The 19,442-nt window shown below is 41.9% G+C and overlaps 2 protein-coding genes across 7 annotated transcripts in view; both read left to right on the top strand.

Moving 5' to 3' along the window:
• Nucleotides 1-1,068: 1,068 nt before the first annotated feature.
• Nucleotides 1,069-4,867, top strand: FOPNL (FGFR1OP N-terminal like; the record flags this gene model as incomplete). The annotated part of the gene is made up of 4 exons (XM_009080787.1): nucleotides 1,069-1,266; nucleotides 1,923-2,007; nucleotides 2,883-3,019; nucleotides 4,791-4,867. Coding segments are annotated over 4 exons (497 nt in total), but the record flags the coding sequence as incomplete, so codon positions are not given.
• A 12,409-nt stretch (nucleotides 4,868-17,276) lies between these two features.
• MYH11 (myosin, heavy chain 11, smooth muscle) overlaps nucleotides 17,277-19,442 on the top strand; it is a 49,338-nt gene continuing 47,172 nt past the window's right edge. For all 6 annotated transcript variants that reach the window (XM_009080786.1, XM_009080780.1, XM_009080785.1 and 3 more), the window contains exon 1: nucleotides 17,277-17,618. In XM_009080786.1, coding sequence (XP_009079034.1) covers nucleotides 17,277-17,618 — 342 coding nt within the window. The remainder of the gene's footprint in view (nucleotides 17,619-19,442) is intronic.

Below are 19,442 nucleotides of genomic sequence, written 5' to 3'. Positions count from 1 at the left end.
AGGAAGGGAGGGAGGAAGGAAGGAAGGAAGGAAGGAAGGGAGATAAGGAAGGCAGGAAGGAAGGAAGGAAGGAAGGAAGGAAGGAAAAAGGAAGGGGCAGTGCCACTTCCCGCAGGCACCCGCGTGGGTCTCGTACCTGCCTCCCTCGGGTGCTCAGCATAGAATTCTAGGGGTTGGAATGGAACTTGGAGATCACCTAGTCCCAACCCCCTCTGCCACCTCCCACCAGACCAGGTTGCTCAAGTCTTTATCCATCCTGGCTCTGAACACTGGCAGGGTCGGGGCAGTTCTGGTGTCCTCACTATAAGAAGGACATGGAACTGTTGGAGCAAGTCCAGAGGATGCCACGAGGCTGCTAAGAGGACTGGAGCTTCTCCCCTGTGAGGACAGGCTGAGGGAGTTGGGCCTGTTCAGCCTGCAGAAGAGAAGGTTGTGTAGCAACCTCATAGCAACCTTCCAGTGCCTGAAGGAGCCTACAGGGAAACTGGAGAGGGACTCTTTTAGGTGCTGCAGTGACAGGACAAGGGGAAGTGGGCACAAATGGAAAGAGGGGAGAATTAGATTAGATATTTAATGGGTTTTTTCCCATAAGGGTGGTGAGACACTGGCACAGGTTGCCCAGGGAGGCTTTGGCTGCCCCAACCCTGGCAGTGTTCAAAGCCAGGCTGGATAAAGCCTTGAGCAACCTGATCTAGTGAGGAGGTGTCCCTGCCCAGGGCAGGGGGTTGGGGCTGGATGATCTATAAGGTCCATTCCAACCCCTAAAATTCTATGATTCTATGACCTTTAAGATCCATTCCAACCCTTTAACATTCTGTGACTCTAACATCCCACATCTGAAACTGCTACAGCATATGTTTACTCCTAAAAAATTTTATTTGCAACTTCTTTGAAGGCTCAGTTTTTATCTGTAGATTCCTGGAGCTGTTAGGTACTGGCATATGCACAGGTTCAGATACCTTATCAGTGTCACACCGGGAATAAGCTGAAATTATATTTATATTGTGGCTAGTAAACACTGCTTGAATACATCTGGCTTGTAATTGACAGATCTTTTTGTGGTCACAGTTTTAAAGGACACACTGGAGAAAAGAGGTGCCCTTGCAGAAATCAAAGCCAGGATCAGAGCTGAGGTGTTCAATGCACTGGATGACCAGAGTGAACCGAGGCCACAGCTCTGCCATGAGAACCTCCTCATCAACGAGCTCATCCGGCAGTACCTGGAGTATAACAGATACAAATACACAGCATCTGTGCTAATTGCAGGTACTGGGCATCAATTTTTGTCAGCACTCTAATAAGTCTGTTATTATTTGAAAGATTGTTTGAGTGATTCCACTGGTACTGTGGAAGTAATAAGTGTGAGAAGCTACATAATCTTGTCTTCCCTCTGAAATTCATAAGGTATAAAAAACCTTGCAGCATTAAGCCAAATCATACCATTAATTTTCAAGAAAACTTACTGTCTGCTCCTTATCCTTGAAGTAAATTGTTTGGCAGAGTAGCTAAAACTTACTGTCTGCTCCTTATCCTTGAGGTAAATTTTCTGGCAGAGTAGCTGGTGTAAGAGCAAGACAACTTGCTAGCAGCCTGCAAAATCAAAATACCTGTCTTGAAATGTGTGATAGTAGTACTTCAGAGAAAGAGTTGTTTGCCTGATTAAATTATCGTTATACTGTAAGACTTCTTTAATGCTTTTGTTAGATTCCTTTAGCATGAAGATAAAAACTGTAATGTGCTGTTGTAAGTCGTGTGAGTTTGAAGCAGTAATGTTTGAGTGAGCTCCCTGGAATTACAATATACTGTTAGTTATGAATGGTCTGAATGGGAGGTCTGTGCTCTCATGCTCTTCTGAAGTCTCCTGTTACTTCGTGACTTTTTTCTAACCAGTCTTAAGAATTTTGGGGAAATCTCTTTTCCAGAATCTGGCCAGCCTGAAGTGCCCTTGGACAGAGAGTTTCTTGCCAAAGAGCTGCATATAGTTGAAGACACAAATGGAAAATCAGTGTAAGGAGGAATTTTGGAATGCACAGTATATTCTGTATATCAGTGTACTTTTCTCTTCAGAGTTCCTATAAATCACATAGCAACATTCTCATCAGTTGAAATGTGACTGGATCACACACCTGCTCCAGTGTGCTGGATTCAGTCTCATGATGCCAAACATGGAGCTATTTTCAAGCATGCTCCAAACTAGCATTTAATTCTGCCAACACTGTGGCATTCTCCAGATCGTGTCCTTGCATACCAAAACCTCTTGCATACCCAAGTCTCTTACCAGTACAGTCTGTTTTCTACAGAAAACAGATATGCTCTTTGCATATCAGTGAGTTGCTTTGTAGAGCAATAAAAAGATAATTTTGCTGTGAGATTAGATATAAATTCACAGTGCTGCGATATGACCGCGTTAATGAGCTGGGAACTGAAGCAGACTGAAGTATGTTCAGCATTCTCCATAGCTTGTGCTGTCTGAGGCTGTCAGAGGCTTAGGAAGAACTGTTTTGGGATGTGGAGTGGTCTAGGGTCCACCAAAGTCTGATCCCTCATGAGCGTGTGGATCCTTCTGATCCACGAGTGAGAAGGTGGGTCTATGTTCCTCTGCTAAGCAGAGTGCAGTTCTTCACCCCCCAGGGGCTCTGGAGTTCAGTGGAGAGTGTCTCTTGGAGCCTTTTAGGGGAGTGTTGGTGTTCAGGGTGGGCTTAAGTCTGGGCCTATTTACGTAATGATACTTGGCATAATGTATTTTAAACCATTAAAGATGTCTGTATGTATTCTAGAAGTAAACATTAAGGTCTAAGAAGTCCTGAGGAAAGGGTGTACTTTTAAATGCTCAGTATTTCATAGACCTCACAGATTCCTTTTGTAATTTCTGTCTTAAACAGACCTCTCCTGTATGGAATTATCTCTCATTTCTTACATGGTAAAGGAGAAGGTACCCAGAGTACCCTTCCCAAAGTGTCTTTGGTGAATTACCCAAAGCAGAATCTTGGCAAACTACCTACTGAGAGATATCAAAAAGGTGGGTGGACTTTCTCTCCTACATGGGAATGTGTTTTATTTATAAAGCAGACTTTTTAAAGTACTGCAGACAGCCAATGGATACAATTTTCCCCCAGTGCAAGGTACTGTGTCACTTGTCACCTTGTAGCTACTTATGAGTCACTAGAGGGAAGGGGAAAAAACTAATTATTTAGCTTTATCCCATTAAGTCTTTTGGACTGTCAAAAATAGAAGACTCATTTAAACTGTACAGCTGTGCTGTTGTAATTTGTGGATGGCAGAATATCTGTCATGCCACCTATGCATTTAGAAAGATTTATTGCTCTACAGTTACTTGTAAAGACCAGAAAATATTAATAACCCAATCCTCAGTATCAGAAAGGTCATCTACCAAATCACTTTACCATTCCCTGAAAGTTCAGCTGGCCAAATTGTATTCCTTTATACCATTACAAATCTGAAAAGGGTCAGCTGGGGACAATCTTGTTACACTGGCAATTTAATACCAAAATTTAACCTAAGTTCTCAAGGGAATGTATTTAATAGTGGGCACATCTCATTGTTTCTCATCTGGTCTAACTTACCTGAATTCTATAGAATGTTCTTACCTCCTTAGCTGTCAGTTCTGTATATGAGCATAAACCTTTTCTGAGGACATAATTCACATCCCATTGACCACAGCAGCTTAAGCCCTGAATTCATTGCTCTGTAGTAAACACTGCTAAATCTTATTTGCCCTTTCTGGTCTGCTTTCTGACTGGTTACAATTAATGCTGCCTAAGCTGCAGGATGAAAGGGTTCATTGATCCATTTTTTTCCTTCAAAGAGTCTGCCTGGCATATTGCTTCTTTTTCTACTGTGAGAATTCAGTTCTATCCTGTTTGTACTATCAGCTATTTGGTTTGTGTCCAAAAATTTGGAAGTGTGAGGCCTGAGATCTTGCTGACATCTAAAAAGTAGAGAGAAGTACTAACACCTTTTTTTATAACAGTTAATTCATGGAGACTATGCTGTTTCCCTTCTGCCAGAAGAGGGGGCTGAAGAAATAAAATGTCCATACCAAAACTGCTTTCAATTTCCTCTTTGTTAGAAAGTAATTGTTCTTAGCAGAAATTTCTCAGTTTTCAAAACAAGCTCAGTGTATAGAGGAATTGTTTCTCAAGTAGAAATTTGTCTCTCGTTTTGGAAGTGCTGACCCTGCACAGGGTTGTCTTGCCCTGTTGACTCCAATATAACTTCACACAGAGATTTAAATGTTTGCTGTTACTTACAGAACTCAGGATTAATCATAAGGCACCACAGCACATTGCTTTTAGAACTAAACAAAAACATACCAGCTTTAAGCTTTTTAACCTTTGAGTGGCTGAAATTACCTTCTGCTTGTGCTTGTGGAACATATTAGTGAGGACCTAAAGGCAGTGGGTTTAAAATGCTAATCATTCAGCTATTTTAATTAGGCTGCATATTCAGGTAATCAAGTCTGTTCATAAAATCAACCTTATTTAACATCTAACTGGATTTTTATATTAGAAATTGTCTTGCTTATTTAGATACATGCATATTCCAGCAGATAGGGGATCCTAATAAAAACGTGAGCTGAGCTGGAAGTTGTCTGAAATTTAGTCTTTAGTAATGCAAAGTATCATATAGTTGCATGGAAACATTTATTTTGCTTGGAAACATTTATTTTGCTAGAGTTCCCTATGATGATACTGTGTATCAAAGTCAATAACATATAACTTTGGACTTCCAGATGCCTGAGAATATTTTTGTCTGTGTTTGGTTTCCAGACAGAATTCCAGAACCAGGAAGGACTTCTGGCACGAGTATCAAAGATCCACTTCTTTTACAAAGTATAAAGAGATGATACCTTTCATTTCCTAAGTTCTCCTGTGAAGTTTTGTAGGAGTTAATTAGGGAAATTCTTCATTGCATAAATTTCCCCAGTATGTCCAGTGGGACCATTTCAGTGTGTAACATCTACAGGATGACAAGGTCATACTTACTGTCAGGGAAAAAAATGTTAGCAAAGACTCTTCCTCCAGTGCTGATAGAAGGAAAACAGTTTAGGAGATCACATTAGGGAAACCTATGTCTAGAATTGAGCCAGAAAATCCTGGGTTTATCCAGTACATTTTTATAAATTAACTTATCATTTCAGTACTTTCCTTAGTATGTTATGTCTTTGTGTGGTTTTTTTCCTGTGCTTCTGAATAAAATTCTTCAATTTTATTCAATTTTATTCTGTGTGGTATTTTGAGAGTGTTCAAACGAAACATTTATATCACTCTTTTTAAAAAGAAGAAGCTGCTGCTTTTAAATAAGTAAGGAAAAATAAATTTCAATAGAAAATGAAAGAGCTTTAGAGGGATAGTTAGTTTTAGTTCCCCAGAAATGAGGACTATATTTATCTTCATGCCAGCAAACTAATGAGGGTAAGGTTTTTCCATCTGGAGTTGCTATAAATTGTATGGTGTAACACTGGGTATATGGGAGGGGAAGCAACTTTGTTTTTTTTTTTTTCCCAAACAACATGAAACTTAGAGTCAGACAAAGCTAAAAATAAAATTGATAACAGATTACTGATTCCCAGAACTTTTTTAGCTGAGGTATTTACATGTTCTGAAATGGTAATTTATTTTAAAAGCCACATATCCAGGGATACATAAAAATAACAGGTCAGCTATTTTTTTCTCATTTTAACAAAATATATAAATGTTACAGTGGTACTGAGAGTTTAGTATAAGGAACTTTTAGGGTTGGGTTCTTAAAAATCTTGATTGTCAGAGAAATGGTAAAGTAAGTGAAGAAAAAACAAGAGAGGAAGAGAACATGCACTTTGTGAATATGAAAGGACCCTGAGTCACACACACTGAGAAGCTTTGCCTTTATCTTGATTTGACCCAGTTAGCATTACAGGTGGTTTTTTATTTCCACAAGCAGCCTAACCTCTGCCCGACTGTGAAACTGCAGAGCAGTTAGGGCTGAACAGAGAAGCTGCTTTAGTCCGTTTGAAGCCTCGACAGTGAGCTCATCTCCTGAGTGTGACTGGCAATGCTGCCAGCTCCCTGTTTGCTGATTTAGAAGTGTCTCAGGCCTGTTGCCAGGAGGGGAGGACACGTGTTTTTAAATAAATCTCAATCAAATCCGTCTGTAAGTCTCTTGTAGCTTTGCATCAATAGTAATTGACAGTGGGTCAAGCGAGTGAATCTCTGTGTGCCCTCAACATTTGCTCTGTGCCCCCATCTGTGTCAGCTTCAACTACTGGACTGTCAAGCCATCCACATGAAAACTGCTCCATGGGATTCTGCCACATTACTGGGGCCTTGCCTGCCACACTAATGCAAATATTACAATTGCTGATCTCTCTCAATTTCTTTCTCTAAAATATAATAATAATAAAAAAAAAGGTTTCTAAGGTGCTACTTGCAAGTTACCTTCATTTTGGAATGAGCTGGAAGTGCCTCTATGGAAAGTTGCAAAATTGAATTTCTGAACAATGTAGAAATGATTGCTGTGGCCACAGAAATCCCTGAATTATTACTCTTGTTTTCCAGAGGTGAAATGCTAGACTCCTGTTTCTCCATAAACCAGTGAATCAAATTGTTATATATACTTCGATTCTGAAGTGTCTTTTCAAGGGCAGGGAAAAAAGGCTCTGGGAAGCACAGAAGCTCAAACCTTCTATGCTATGCAAATGTTTCAGCGTAACCACAGCCACTGCCTCTGCTTTCTGTCTTCCCACCATAGATCATTCAGATGCTGCCCAGGTGCCAAGAATCTCCCTGGGAAATGGATTTTTAATGGTAGAAATTAAATACAATTTTTGTCCTGGTCAAAGAAGGCAAAGGGATGTTTGGTACTTGCTCTTTCCCAAGCACACAGCTCAGCAGGCTCCTGATCTCCACAGGCAGGAAAGCAGAGGCTGTTACGAGTGTGTCCTTCACTGAGATGTGATGTAACAATGGATGTCTGAAATCAGAGAATAAATACATTAAAATGGAGGGAATCAGGACTATTTTCTTAGGGGATTCAGCCCATTGTCTGGACCCAGCACTGGACAGTGGGTGGAAGCTGATCTCTTTGCTCTGAGAGCAACATGCATTTCATCTAATTCTCTGATACCCTCACAGTCCAGATTAGAGGTTTTGGAACAATCTCTTGTTTCAAAGTGTGGTCATTGTACAAGCAAATTAAAATCAAATTAAAGTGTATTTCCAGTGATATTTATTTGCACAACAAAGCTTTGAAATATGTCTATGAAAATATACTGGTCTAATCACGTCATTAAGGGTCTAACATTTATCTTGACAGTACATAAAATCTGAGATCATCTTTCAAGATGCTGATACACAGCAAGTCCTGTGAGTGTCAGACTGCCTTGTTAACAGGGGAAGAGGAATTCCAAAACCTATACAACATGGATGCACTTACCATTCCCTAAAATCTTAAGCTAAGTGAGATCAATACTTAGATGAAAATAATTCACAGTCCTAGAGTCACAGGTTCAGGTTTTAGAAGAAATTCCCACCTAGGTAAGCATACAAAAAATTATTTGCTGAATTTCAGAAGGTCCATCCACCTTAATTACAGCCTGGCATGTCTTGCATTAACTGCTCTTATTCTTTGTACTGATATCAGAAAATGGAAAAAAAAGATATATAAGCATGTAGAAGTTTAGGGGCTTTAATGAGCAAAATGCACTTCTGAATTTTGTTGGAGACAGAAGAACCAAGAGCATTATGGAGGGACTGATGTTAAAAGAGGCTGTTCATTGCCTAAGCTCGATATGATGAGTGAAGGTGACAAGGAGCCAGCGAAGTTTGGTGTGGATGTCAAATCTGGAAAGCACTTTGAAAGAACTTAACCCACAAGCTGTAAAAATAAAAAATCTTTACATCTCATTTTTGCTCTCCCCCAGAGCGAGAGCAAACTCTGTCTCTAGACTCCACAGCATCTGTGCTGTTGCAGAGGTTTCAGTTTCTGTCACGCACAGGGGAGATTCTTGTTGAAGTTTTATCAGCACACTCCAAGGACTCAGTTTCCCTTTCCTTCCTGAGTGCCCTTTGTATCAAGCTGAATCTTGGTGTCAGTTGATCCGTTTTCCGGAGGAGTGATTATCATTGGGTAATTGTATTTAGGAAAAGAAACCCCCAAATGCTTGTTCACACTTGCAAAGACACACTTTGCCACCCTTGGGGCCCAGCTGACTCAGAACTGACCTGTGTGCTTCACCTACTGCTCTTGACCTGTGGCCAGTGTTAAGCACAAAGCTGAACATGAAGCAGTTGTCAAGTATTTTACCTCATCAGACTGTTCTCATGGTGAATTGTTCTAGTTTGGACTCAGACTGTCCCTCCTGTAACCCATCAGTATGCTTAGCACTGCCAACTACATTTGTCAGCTTAGAGAAACATAGTTGGGAAAACTTCAGTAAAAACATTTTTAAACAAAAAAAAAATAATCGTTTCTCTGACACATTACTTAACAAACTAACAGCACCATTTGGGCTTTTTTTTTTTCTCCCCCCTCTACTGTGTTCAGGTTCCACCATGCTAAGGCAGCTGAAAGTTCATTTCTTTCCTTCTCAGGTCCTTCTCTTTTTTTCTCCCCCCAAATACAATATTTATAGTGCAAATTCCTGGAGGAGATATTTAAGGCCTGGCTGCTCAATACTTTTTTTATTCTAGAAAAGTAATTAAAGCAAATAAATAAACAAATCAAGGGGGTTTAAATAAAGCTCTTTTTTTTTCTTTGTTTGTCGTCACAAAATCATTGTCCACTGGGAATGCACAGCTTTCATTTTGAGGCAACTTTGGCTCAAAAAAAAAAAACAACAACAAACCACCACAACATTCAGGAAACCCCAAGCAGGCTATTGGTCAGTATAGTCTTACATTAATTCTCAAGTGAAGGCTGGAAGCCATGCTTACACTTATCAGTTCCTACCACACATGGCTTGAGAGTGCAACTCTTTCAGCCCCAGCAGTAATATTTTTTAGACTTTCCAGCTCCGTTTAATGTCACATCATACATCACCCTCCACTGCTGCTGCTGCTGTTAAACACCCTCCTCAGGCAGCAAGCCTGTGTGTGCACATGCAGCAGTTTGCAGAGCAGCCAGAAGAATTTCCACTCCTTTTTAAGCTACTATTATAATGTGTCTGGTTCTGTGAAACAGCCGCATGAGTTTAAAAGGAACTTCTTAGGATAACTTTGATGAATGTTAAAATGATGATACTTTTCAGAAGATCCCCTTGCATTTCATGATTTTTCTATACAGAAGCTAAGTTTGCAACTGAGAAACTGAGTTAAAAAAAATAGGGTGAACTAACTACCCTTGGAGGAAATTTCTGCTAACAAGGGCAAGTTTCTTGGATTTACCTCCTGGTGATCATTTTCCTTGGCTTTGCTCCAACACAGTCACACGTGCACGAGTCTGATATGACACTGCTGCTTTTTGGGTCCTGGGAGGGCTGGGCATAGCTGCAGGGAAGTCCTGCACCACAGTGGACACCAACCCTCCACCTGGTAGGACATGCTGCAGCGACTGGGACTGTGCCACTGTGCTGGCAAATCTGGTCTTCCCCAGCCAAGGCCTCAACATGAGTCTGTACCTGTTATTTCTGAAAAAAGAAACACAGTGCTCTGTCCCTCTCTCCTCTTTGTCCAAATTTGTTCACCACTGGCCAGAGCTAGAAGAAGGGGCTACAGGTTGATCACACCTGTAAGTTCCTGACCAAGTGACAGCAAAGGTTTTCAGCCCAGCCTCCCCTTACAGGTATTTTTTTCAGATGATGAGACCAACATGAGCCTCATCCATCTTCCCCAGGAGGGTTTATTTTCCAGAGAAGACAGAGCTGTTGATGTCAAGAGAAATAATTTCACTCCGGCCTGTGCTCTGATGCTTTGGGTATACACCATATTTAGTCTGTTTCTGAGAGGGGGTTGCTTCGGTATTTTCTATTTGGCACGTTGATGGGAATTCCTAGAGGATCCTAGCTTTCCCTTTTTGGGATGTCTGCATCCACAGGTCCTACTGCACAAGGCTGTTGGCTACTAGCAGGGGAAGGGGGGGACAGCTGGGGACTGAAGGTTTGGGGGTGTGAGGAAGGTTTGACAATGACCAGATCACTCCCTAACTCCTGCAGGTCTGGCCCCCAGTGCCCTGTCCTCCTCTCCCCCCAGCACACGGTGCCTGTTCTTTCCACTGCATCCTCAGACTGTTCCCCCCAGCTATTCATCACTTCTCTTCTACCTTTTACAGACTGAGGGAGGTATTTCATATATATCAAATAGTATTCACAGTCCTTTCTCAAGAACTGATTGCAAAAGAAACTTCCTCAAACCTGCTGGGGAGGTGGGAAACAAACCCCTTGTTCCCCAGGGGCAAAGGAGACTTAAACCAGTCCCAGGCTCCAAATGCCCCTTGTTCCCCAGGGGCAAAGGAGACCAGTCCCAGGCTCCAAATATCACAAACACAGGGAGACCCAGAGCAACCTCCACCCACACACCCCTGCTGTATTGGGAATAACCCTTCCCTCCCAGGCAACTCCTGAACTCAGGGACTTATCTTAATGCCAAGAAAATGCACTGACAGTGAGTGGGAAACATCCTGTGCCACACAGGAGTGCCCTTTGGCCTGCTAGGCAGAGGGCCATGAGGGGCAAGGATGCTGCCAAGGCAGGAAGGAGTTAAAGGTCCATTTGCTTGGTCAAACAGTTTCACTCTAGGAAAAAGCTAAGCCTCTGAACTTGTGAGTTAGGGGCACTCATTTCTAGTTAGGAGCATCCCTTTCACACCCTTCCAAAGCCAGGACCAGCCTGCTTCCCTAAGGAGCAGCTCAGGGCAGGGGTAGCAGCCCAGGGTTAGGCCCTGCTGGATACAAGGTCCTTGGCTCAGCCTGTGTTTTTTAAGTCAGGTACCAAGAGGATTTTCCAGCAGGACGTGGTTTCCAGGGCCCCTCCCCATTGACAAGATTCTCCTCCTCTATATAGGGAGGCTGCAAAGGCAGTGAGGACTTGGGCTGTCCCGGCTGGTGGCTGTACTGGTTCCGACTCTCCAACTCCCTCTGCTCCCCTCCTTGGACACCTGTAAGTACCACAGGGGAAGGAGGTACCTGTTGGGACCAGGCTGGGGCTCACACCGTGGTTTCCAGGGCCCCTCCCCATTGACAAGATTCTCCTCCTCTATATAGGGAGGCTGCAAAGGCAGTGAGGACTTGGGCTGTCCCGGCTGGTGGCTGTACTGGTTCCGACTCTCCAACTCCCTCTGCTCCCCTCCTTGGACACCTGTAAGTACCACAGGGGAAGGAGGTACCTGTTGGGACCAGGCTGGGGCTCACACGCTTTGGGGCTTGGACACCTGTAAGTACCACAGGGGATGGAGGTCCCTGTTGGGACCAGGCTGGGGCTCACATGCTTTGGGATGGGGCAGTTGGGCGAGTTAACTCTTATACTACTTTGCAAACACATTCAGAGAATTAACCTGCAGGCAAAACTGGAAATGGGAACAGACCTACCAAAGCTGCTCAAATGGTTTATCCTGGTTTGTGGACTATTGGTTGGGTTCTGGTTAAAATGCATTAGAGACTATGCATGTTTGCAAGTGTGCACAGATGTTCTAACCTGCTTCCTAGTCACTTTAACACTGCTATTGTCGAGTTGAGCCTGAAAGACACTGACTGCAAACCACAGTTGTGCTCTGAGCCAGTGGCAGTGCAGCCTGCAAGGTGCTGGGCACAGAGGATGGTGGCAGGGACCTGCTGTGATTAACCATCATATGTGCATTCAGTGAGGAAAAAGCCTGGGAGCCTGAGCTGCTGCTCTTCCTGAAGCATTTCTAACATCTCTGTCCTAATAAAGGACTTAAAAAAAAGCATAACCAAATAAAATAATCAGTTGGTCAGTAATTTGTTCTTTAAACAGGAAAGATGCTTAAAAATCAGAAGAAATAGAAACATTTTTACACAAACGCCTCAGCATGACATATCTATGTTTTTAATATGCTGGGAATAAAATTTAAGCAAAACTAAATTGATAAATCAGAGAACTACACTGATTTCAAAGGTGCTTTTTTTTTTAAAGGGAAAATAAAGCAACAAGTTTCTAACAAAGTAAATTAAGAGGACAGTAGATGGCAGTACAGAAAGCAGCTTGACTCTCATCCCAGTGCTTCAGGGGCTTCTTTGACTCACAGAACACACGTGTTGTATGTGCATGCACACCTATAAAATATTGCATATGTGCATGTGAGGCATATGTTTGTGCATAATTAAGCAGCAATAGGAGATATCTATGTTAAATATAAGGGAAATCAGAAGGTTTGTCATGATTATCAAATACATCTTAGTAAAATCTTTTCTAAAATACACTTGTTGAATAACAAGCCCATCCTCTCCTTCACCCCAAGCTTTCCCCTGGCAAGCAGCTTGCAGCTAGACTGCCTAGATGGACAGACTTGCTGAGCTCCTCTAGTTCACCCTTCGCTCAAGCTGCTAACGCAGAGGTTGAAGTGATGAACCCCCAAGAGCAAAGCTCTGATTAACTTTCCCTTCAGTTTAGCACAGGACACTGCTCTGGCTATGTTTGCTCAGATCTAAACAACGAATTTTATTATCTCATTTGCAATTGACACACTAGTCCCTAAAAGGTCTTTGTTTTGAACGTGTTATCATTACATTTTTGCGGAACGGGGAGTATTGAGCAGAACATCTCCATATAAGGCAGTGAGCATGGATATATGCACAGACCCCGATGCTTTAGAAAGCACTGAGACTTATTAGTTGCAAATCTGGTGGCTTTTAAGTATGTTAATTTTAGAAGAAGCCAAGAGCTAGAGAAAGCTTTCCAACCTGTGCAAAGTCCAGTTAAAGTGTAGATTCTTTGTGAATTCTAATCAACATGCAGGGTCTGATTTAGTTAATAGAATGACATTTAGGAACACTTGAAATAGTTGGTATTTTCCAAAAGGAGTCTATCCCCACATGATGCACTTCAAGTCTTTTTTTTTTCTTCTTTTCTAGTTTTTATGGTTTGTAACACAGGTAATAACCTGGGCTAATTTCTTTTGAGTATTACAAGAGCTATCAAGTGTTTAACCTGTAGTAGTTCACACTAAGAGAGGTGAGAAGACCTTATAGGAGACCAAGGCACTTACAGGCAATTTGACTGAAGTATATGGAGAATGCATAAAAAAATCCCAGATAAAACCTGATGGTAGCTCCATGTCCAATGCCCACGATGGGGAGAGGTGAAAGACTGGGAGCAATGCTCGTGACAAAGCTAACAGTGCTGGGGGAACCAGTACCCAAATGAAGATCACAAGATATAGGATTCACCCCTAGATTATCTTTTTTTCATGCAATGCTCAGTTGGATGATTCGGTTAAGTACTAGAAAATTAAAAGATAAGGAGCCTGGAAAGAACATGGTCAAGAATTACTGTAGCCCAAGAAATGCAGTTTGAGTCAAGCAGCAGGTTACTGCTACACTCTGAAAATAATTCACATACTTGATTATATGTTCCTCTGTTCTAATAACTATTCCCTGTACGGATGTGATAAGCTTTTATACCAACATGCACATCCTGCAGAGGAAAGGAGAGGTGTCCTTTATCTTCTCCTTAGGAGAAAAGCAGTCCCTCTAAGCTTTGACCTAGGAGGCAATTCTGTTTGGCCAATAACCTTTTAATTGAAGTGCGTTTCCTAAAAATATTTATATTTCATCCTTGGAACAATATAATCAGGATAAACTGGTGGTAAAGACAGCATTCAGCTCCTGTCATTAGCGTGAAAAGGGAAAAAAGACAGTGAAGGTCAGCCAGATACCTCTGCAGTGGGACAGCAAATGGAGGAATAGAGATTGCATGCCTATGTGTAAGTGCACATTTGGGGGTTAGACAAATATAACAGATGGATCCAGTTAGGTGCAGTTTGGCACATTTCTAAGGCAAGAAACTTCATATCAATAGGATTTTGGTGATTGCTTTTTGCCCTCCCTTTCTCAGGATAGCTCAGCTCTGAGTAGAAAAATACTCTTGTATGTGATTTGGGCTATCATCAGCCTAAAAGAATCGATGACAACCTCTTACTATCCCTTGCACAGATGAGACAGTGGTCCCCATTTCTCTCAGCCAGCCCTACAGATGAAACCAAGGAACTAGCTAAGGGGTAAATTTTGCCTTCCCAGGGAATGTTCTCAATAGGCAGTATGGAGTCTTTCCCCTTGGCCTGTTTTCCCAGTATCAATCATACACTGGACCAGTGCAGTTCAGACTTTGATCAGAGATGGACCAGAAGATTTATTGCCAATTATTAATCAGAAAGGTTCGGCACCTCATTAGCAGCTCATTAGTCCTCTCTAGGAGAAATTTAGTTGAGTTTGTGGAGTTTATCTTCTACCCTTCCATTCAGAAACCTTTCTTTATAATGAATATTAATTATTGATAATATTAGGAAAGGTATTGAACTATTAATAGTCTTTAATCCACACTTCATAACTGCATTTCATTTTTCCTACAGTGGTAGCCAGCAGCTACTCAAACTTTATCCTCAGATTCCAGAGGATCAGTCATGAAAACTTGTTTTCACACAAATCCTCATGTTTTCTCCTCATTGTGTTATAGAGGAGTTACAGGATGCAGCTCAGACTGTCTATTCACTAGTTCTTGTAGGGGTTTAAACTAGTCCTAGTGCTTAGACCTAGCAGATAACAACCTGCATTTCCAAGCTCTGCAGTTCATGCCACTTCTTATACCTTCCAACCTCATCTTGCTTTCAAAAGGATTGAATTTAAAATTTTCTGCACCTTGTTATATATATGTGCAGGGAGGAATAGGAGAACATAGTCAAATACAGACCAGCTAATTGTTTCATTATGTAATATGTGGAAGATGGTTTTGACTTAGCATATAACAAGTAAAGGAACTTCTCCTTGGTCTTTGGGCGAAAGAACAGCAAAGCACTTTTGGGATGTCCCACTGTGACATGCTTTGCAGCAGGCCAATAGTTTTAGCTCTGGCTGGGTTTTTGAGGTAGATGGTCAGGATGATTCAGCAGTTTGATTTCCATCATCATCATCTGTGGGCAGCCTCAGAGTAGCAGGATTTGATGCCATGAAATCAGCTCTGTGGTTTAGGGTATTTCTGACAGCAATATGAAATTCCTATTGACATGAATGCGTTGTCACTTGTCACTTAGCCACATGCAGCACTATCCAACCTTTCTGATGCTTCAGGATCACTATATAGCTCTCTTCTGGGCACAGGCTGGTCTGAAATCCCCTGCTGCATTGCCATAGCAGTTCCTCCCACGCTGCTGGGGCAGTGGGGTGGAGAACATGCCTTGCCCATCGCCACTGCAGCAGGAGGAGAGAGGCCATGGCAACTCCTGCTGCTCCCTGAGCCCTGTGCTGCTGGAGCTGCAGCTCTGGTGATGGGGCAGTGCTCCCTTTGCTCCCCTGTCCAGCTTCACCCTGCAGCCGCCAGCTGGAAAGCTCTGCTGGAGAGAATACCATCTCCATTATTGGAACTGTGCAGCTCTACCAGCCCTCTTGGCAACAAGAGAACATTTTCTGCCTTAATCCACACAGAGGTCAAATAGTTTCCTCTTGCAGCTCTCTTCCAAGAATCTCCTGGGAACAAGAAAAGGGCCACATCCTACAGATGCTCCCTTGCAGAGCCCTGATGGCAAGGAACACTGCACATGGGCCAGTGGCAATGCATAGATCCAAGCAGATGAGACCATTGTCGAGGGAGTTTAAGGGTTTGGGGCATCTGATTTCCACTGAATTTGAGTGGGATATTCTCTAACTCTCTTAGGCACCTCTAAAAATCCTAGTTTTGTTTTTAAGCACCTTCCGTATGATCCACGTTTCTCAGACCCCTCACACAGTCTGGCCTTGTGAAAAACCATTAATCTGTGGAAGGCTTCAGGGACAAATATTTGGAAAGCAAACTCTGATGCTCCCAGGACACAGAGTGTCCATTTGGCCTCATACCACAGAGCTTGGTCATTACAAATAGCCTTTTGCTTATGGGTTGATTGCTGACTTCTTTAGCAGCCAGTTCTCCAAGCTCCCTCAAGATTCATGTTTGTTTGGATGCTGCAGATATTAAATTCATTCTCAATAAGGAAATGAAACAGCCTCTGTCTCCTAGAGATGTTTTTCTTGGGCACACGTTCTTTCTTGCTGCCTGCTGTAGCTCCTCCCCAGCTCTGCTCTCTGCTCTACTGCACAGCAGGTTTCCTGACTAGCACAACTCCTTCTGCCCTGTAGTAAACCACAAGAAGTCCTCTGTTTACTCCTTCCCTCACTTAGAGCTGTGTCCCCATAGGGTAGAGCAGAGCACTTAGAAAAGCTCCAGTGCTTCCTCTCTCAACTCTCCTATTGCTCTCACCTGCGGAGCAGATACATCAGCTGCTTTATCCATATGAAACTGCATGACTCACATGCATCATCCTTCCATTCTGAGCATCATAGTTCAGAGGATCTATTAGCTGATGCTATTTCCAGGCTTGTTTTATTTCTCCTCTCTCTCGTGATATTTACCCTTCATAAATGATCAGTTCCCACTGTCTGCCCCGTGAAATGGGATAATTACTTCTTCACCAGCAGCACTGATAAAAAGTTTTTCTGCTTTTTCTTCTGACCTTGTCTTAATCTTATTCTTCTCCAAATAAAATGGTGAGTGGAAATAGTTCTTTGCAAGAAAGGTTCATTTCTGTCCTTGCAGGAACAAACCAGGAACCTTTCTTCTACTATTTCTTTCATTTTTACACTGGTATTTCAGTATGTATCCAACAGTATTTTTGGATGGGAAATTTTGTATTGGCCTGAATTCAATTAACTTTGTGATGGGCAAGAGCTGAGGCTGCAGGAAGGTGTTCAGCTGGTGGTCTTGGTGCAGTTCTGTCAGTCTCACTGTACTGGCATTAGTACACTTACTTTTCTCCCTGGTCTTCAGTACAACATAAAATGAAGTAATAAGCCCAGGTGTCCTCATTTGATTTTCTGCTATGAAGCTTTTTGATTTTGGTGACTTCAGACACAGTAACAAAGGAAAGGGAATCTGAACACAGATATTCTAAGGTATCTAGGCTAGTACCCAAAAGTATCTGCATGGAAATGTAAGACATGACACAGGACCTATATTGCTTTTATATTACCTCATGGCAGATTGGACCAATGTGTTTTGCCTAGAATATCTCTACACATTCCTCCTTTTATCCCTTTAAGCAGAATATTTTGCTTCCTCAACAGGTGTCTGCTGAGTCAAAATGTCTCAAAAACCTCTCAGCGATGATGAGAAGTTCCTCTTTGTGGACAAAAACTTCGTCAACAGCCCACTTGCCCAGGCTGACTGGTCAGCAAAGAAACTGGTTTGGATTCCATCAGAGAAACATGGATTTGAAGCAGCAAGTATCAAGGAAGAGAAAGGGGACGAGGTGATAGTTGAACTGGCAGAAAATGGAAAGAAAGTGACACTGAGCAAGGATGACATCCAGAAGATGAACCCTCCAAAGTTCTCCAAAGTGGAGGACATGGCAGAGCTGACTTGCCTCAATGAAGCTTCAGTGCTGCACAATCTAAGGGAGAGATACTTCTCAGGTTTAATTTATGTAAGTAGAATCAAACACACACCATTTCCTAGTGCATGTTACCACATCCCATCAACAGTGACGTGGCTTGCACCCACTGCCAGGGACACAGTCCTTGTGTGTACCACTGCCATGCAAGTACTAACCCTTCAGCAACTGCATCCTAAACCAAAAATGTTCCCTTTATACCCCATGACTCTCCTGATTCTTTAATAATTGTTATTTTTTTTTACTTCGCTCAATTCAAACACATGAAGGTTTCCTATGCAAAATTTACTAATTTTGAAGGGATGTTGTTGGCTTGGAAGGTACTCTCTGTTAGCTGAACAAAACCTCAGTTCTGCTGTTTAAAAGAAAAAAACCCAACTTAGTAGGGCCTTTTGAATTACTTCGATGTAAACCTGAACAAGTTTCCAGTAATTTGAAAAGAGAGCTTAAGGAAAAAGCAAATCATGCAGTCTTCTCAGGCAAAACTCCCACTGAATGGCAGCTGACAAGTTATGGTTTGGTGAATGCTTGAACCTTATGTTTTCAGACATGAACAAACCCCCTGGAATTCAGTTGAGAGTACTCACACACACCAGTGTGTTACTGAAGCAGAGCCATGCAGCCACTAAACCTTTCTTCCTCCCCTCTTGGTCAGCTAACAGATCAGACAAGCCTGGACAATTTATAATCTTTCTCTATGTTTATGTGAGCTACAGCCAAGATAATTCTGTATTTCAGTCCACAGAAATACATTAAAATGAGCATATTTTGACATTAATAATGCTGTAATCTGTCTGCATCAACAGTTAGCAAACTGATGTTTCCAAGGAATGTAGCTGTTATCTTTGATTTTACATGGAGGATCCCTATGCTGTGCTGCAAAAAAGTTAGCTACAGCTTCAGTCTATGAAAATTTTAATTGCATGACAGACCACTGATGAGTGAAAAAAAGTACAGAGCTGAAGTAACAAGGTTTTAGAAACAGAGTAGAGTACTCATTGTTAATATGAGGAATGCTGAGTAGGAAATCGAGCAGAAAAATAAGATAGTTATATAGAGTACAACAAAGAAACTATTTAATTGCTATGTGTAACTTCAAAGAGCTAAGCTCAAGGTCTTTCCTCCAGGGAGGTACTAAAATGCACATGAAGATTCCTGAAAACAGCTAGACTTTCCATCTTCCCATTATCTGAGTTCATTGAATTTTAAGTTTGCAGTCACAGAGTATTATATCAGAACATGCATAATTAATTACTAAAACAACTGTTCCACATTGTTGCAAGATCTAAAAGGAATTAGTAGAAGGATAGTGGGATGAAATGTGTGAGGGGTTTATTTCTTTGTTGTTGCTCTCAGCAACACTCTGCAGAGATGTTCCAGGATTTCCAGTAGGTTTACTAAGTGGAATTTTCACTTTGCAGAGGAAGTTAACCTCCAAAACTGGATAATGCAATTAGAAATCAAAGAACTTTTCATGGAGACAAAAATGGAAGTGCACCTGAAATTAAGTTTTTTTTCTCAAGAGATTAGATTTTAAGATGGTAAATTAACAGTTTTGAAGGAATTATTTTTGACTTGTATTGCAACAAGTTATTAGTATTTTCAGTAACCAAAACCTGCTTGAAACTGTCCAGCTTTGCACAGTGCTGCCCTACTAGACACTGCCATACCTTTTTAAAAAATATGGAGCATCTAAAGAGAATTTGAGTCTCATCCACTTGCAAAACTAACTGTAAGCAACCATCTCTTGGCTTTGCCATGTATTGCCCAATTTGAGTCCCTTGGAGTCCCACAGATAAATAGAAAACGTGATCTCAAAGTTTTTCTCTTTAGAGCATCACTGATGCAAATGGGGAT

This window comes from Acanthisitta chloris, unplaced genomic scaffold (assembly GCF_000695815.1).
Source record: "Acanthisitta chloris isolate BGI_N310 unplaced genomic scaffold, ASM69581v1 scaffold16918, whole genome shotgun sequence".
Taxonomy (NCBI): Eukaryota; Metazoa; Chordata; class Aves; order Passeriformes; family Acanthisittidae; genus Acanthisitta; species Acanthisitta chloris.
This window is presented reverse-complemented; position numbering and strand designations above follow the sequence as displayed.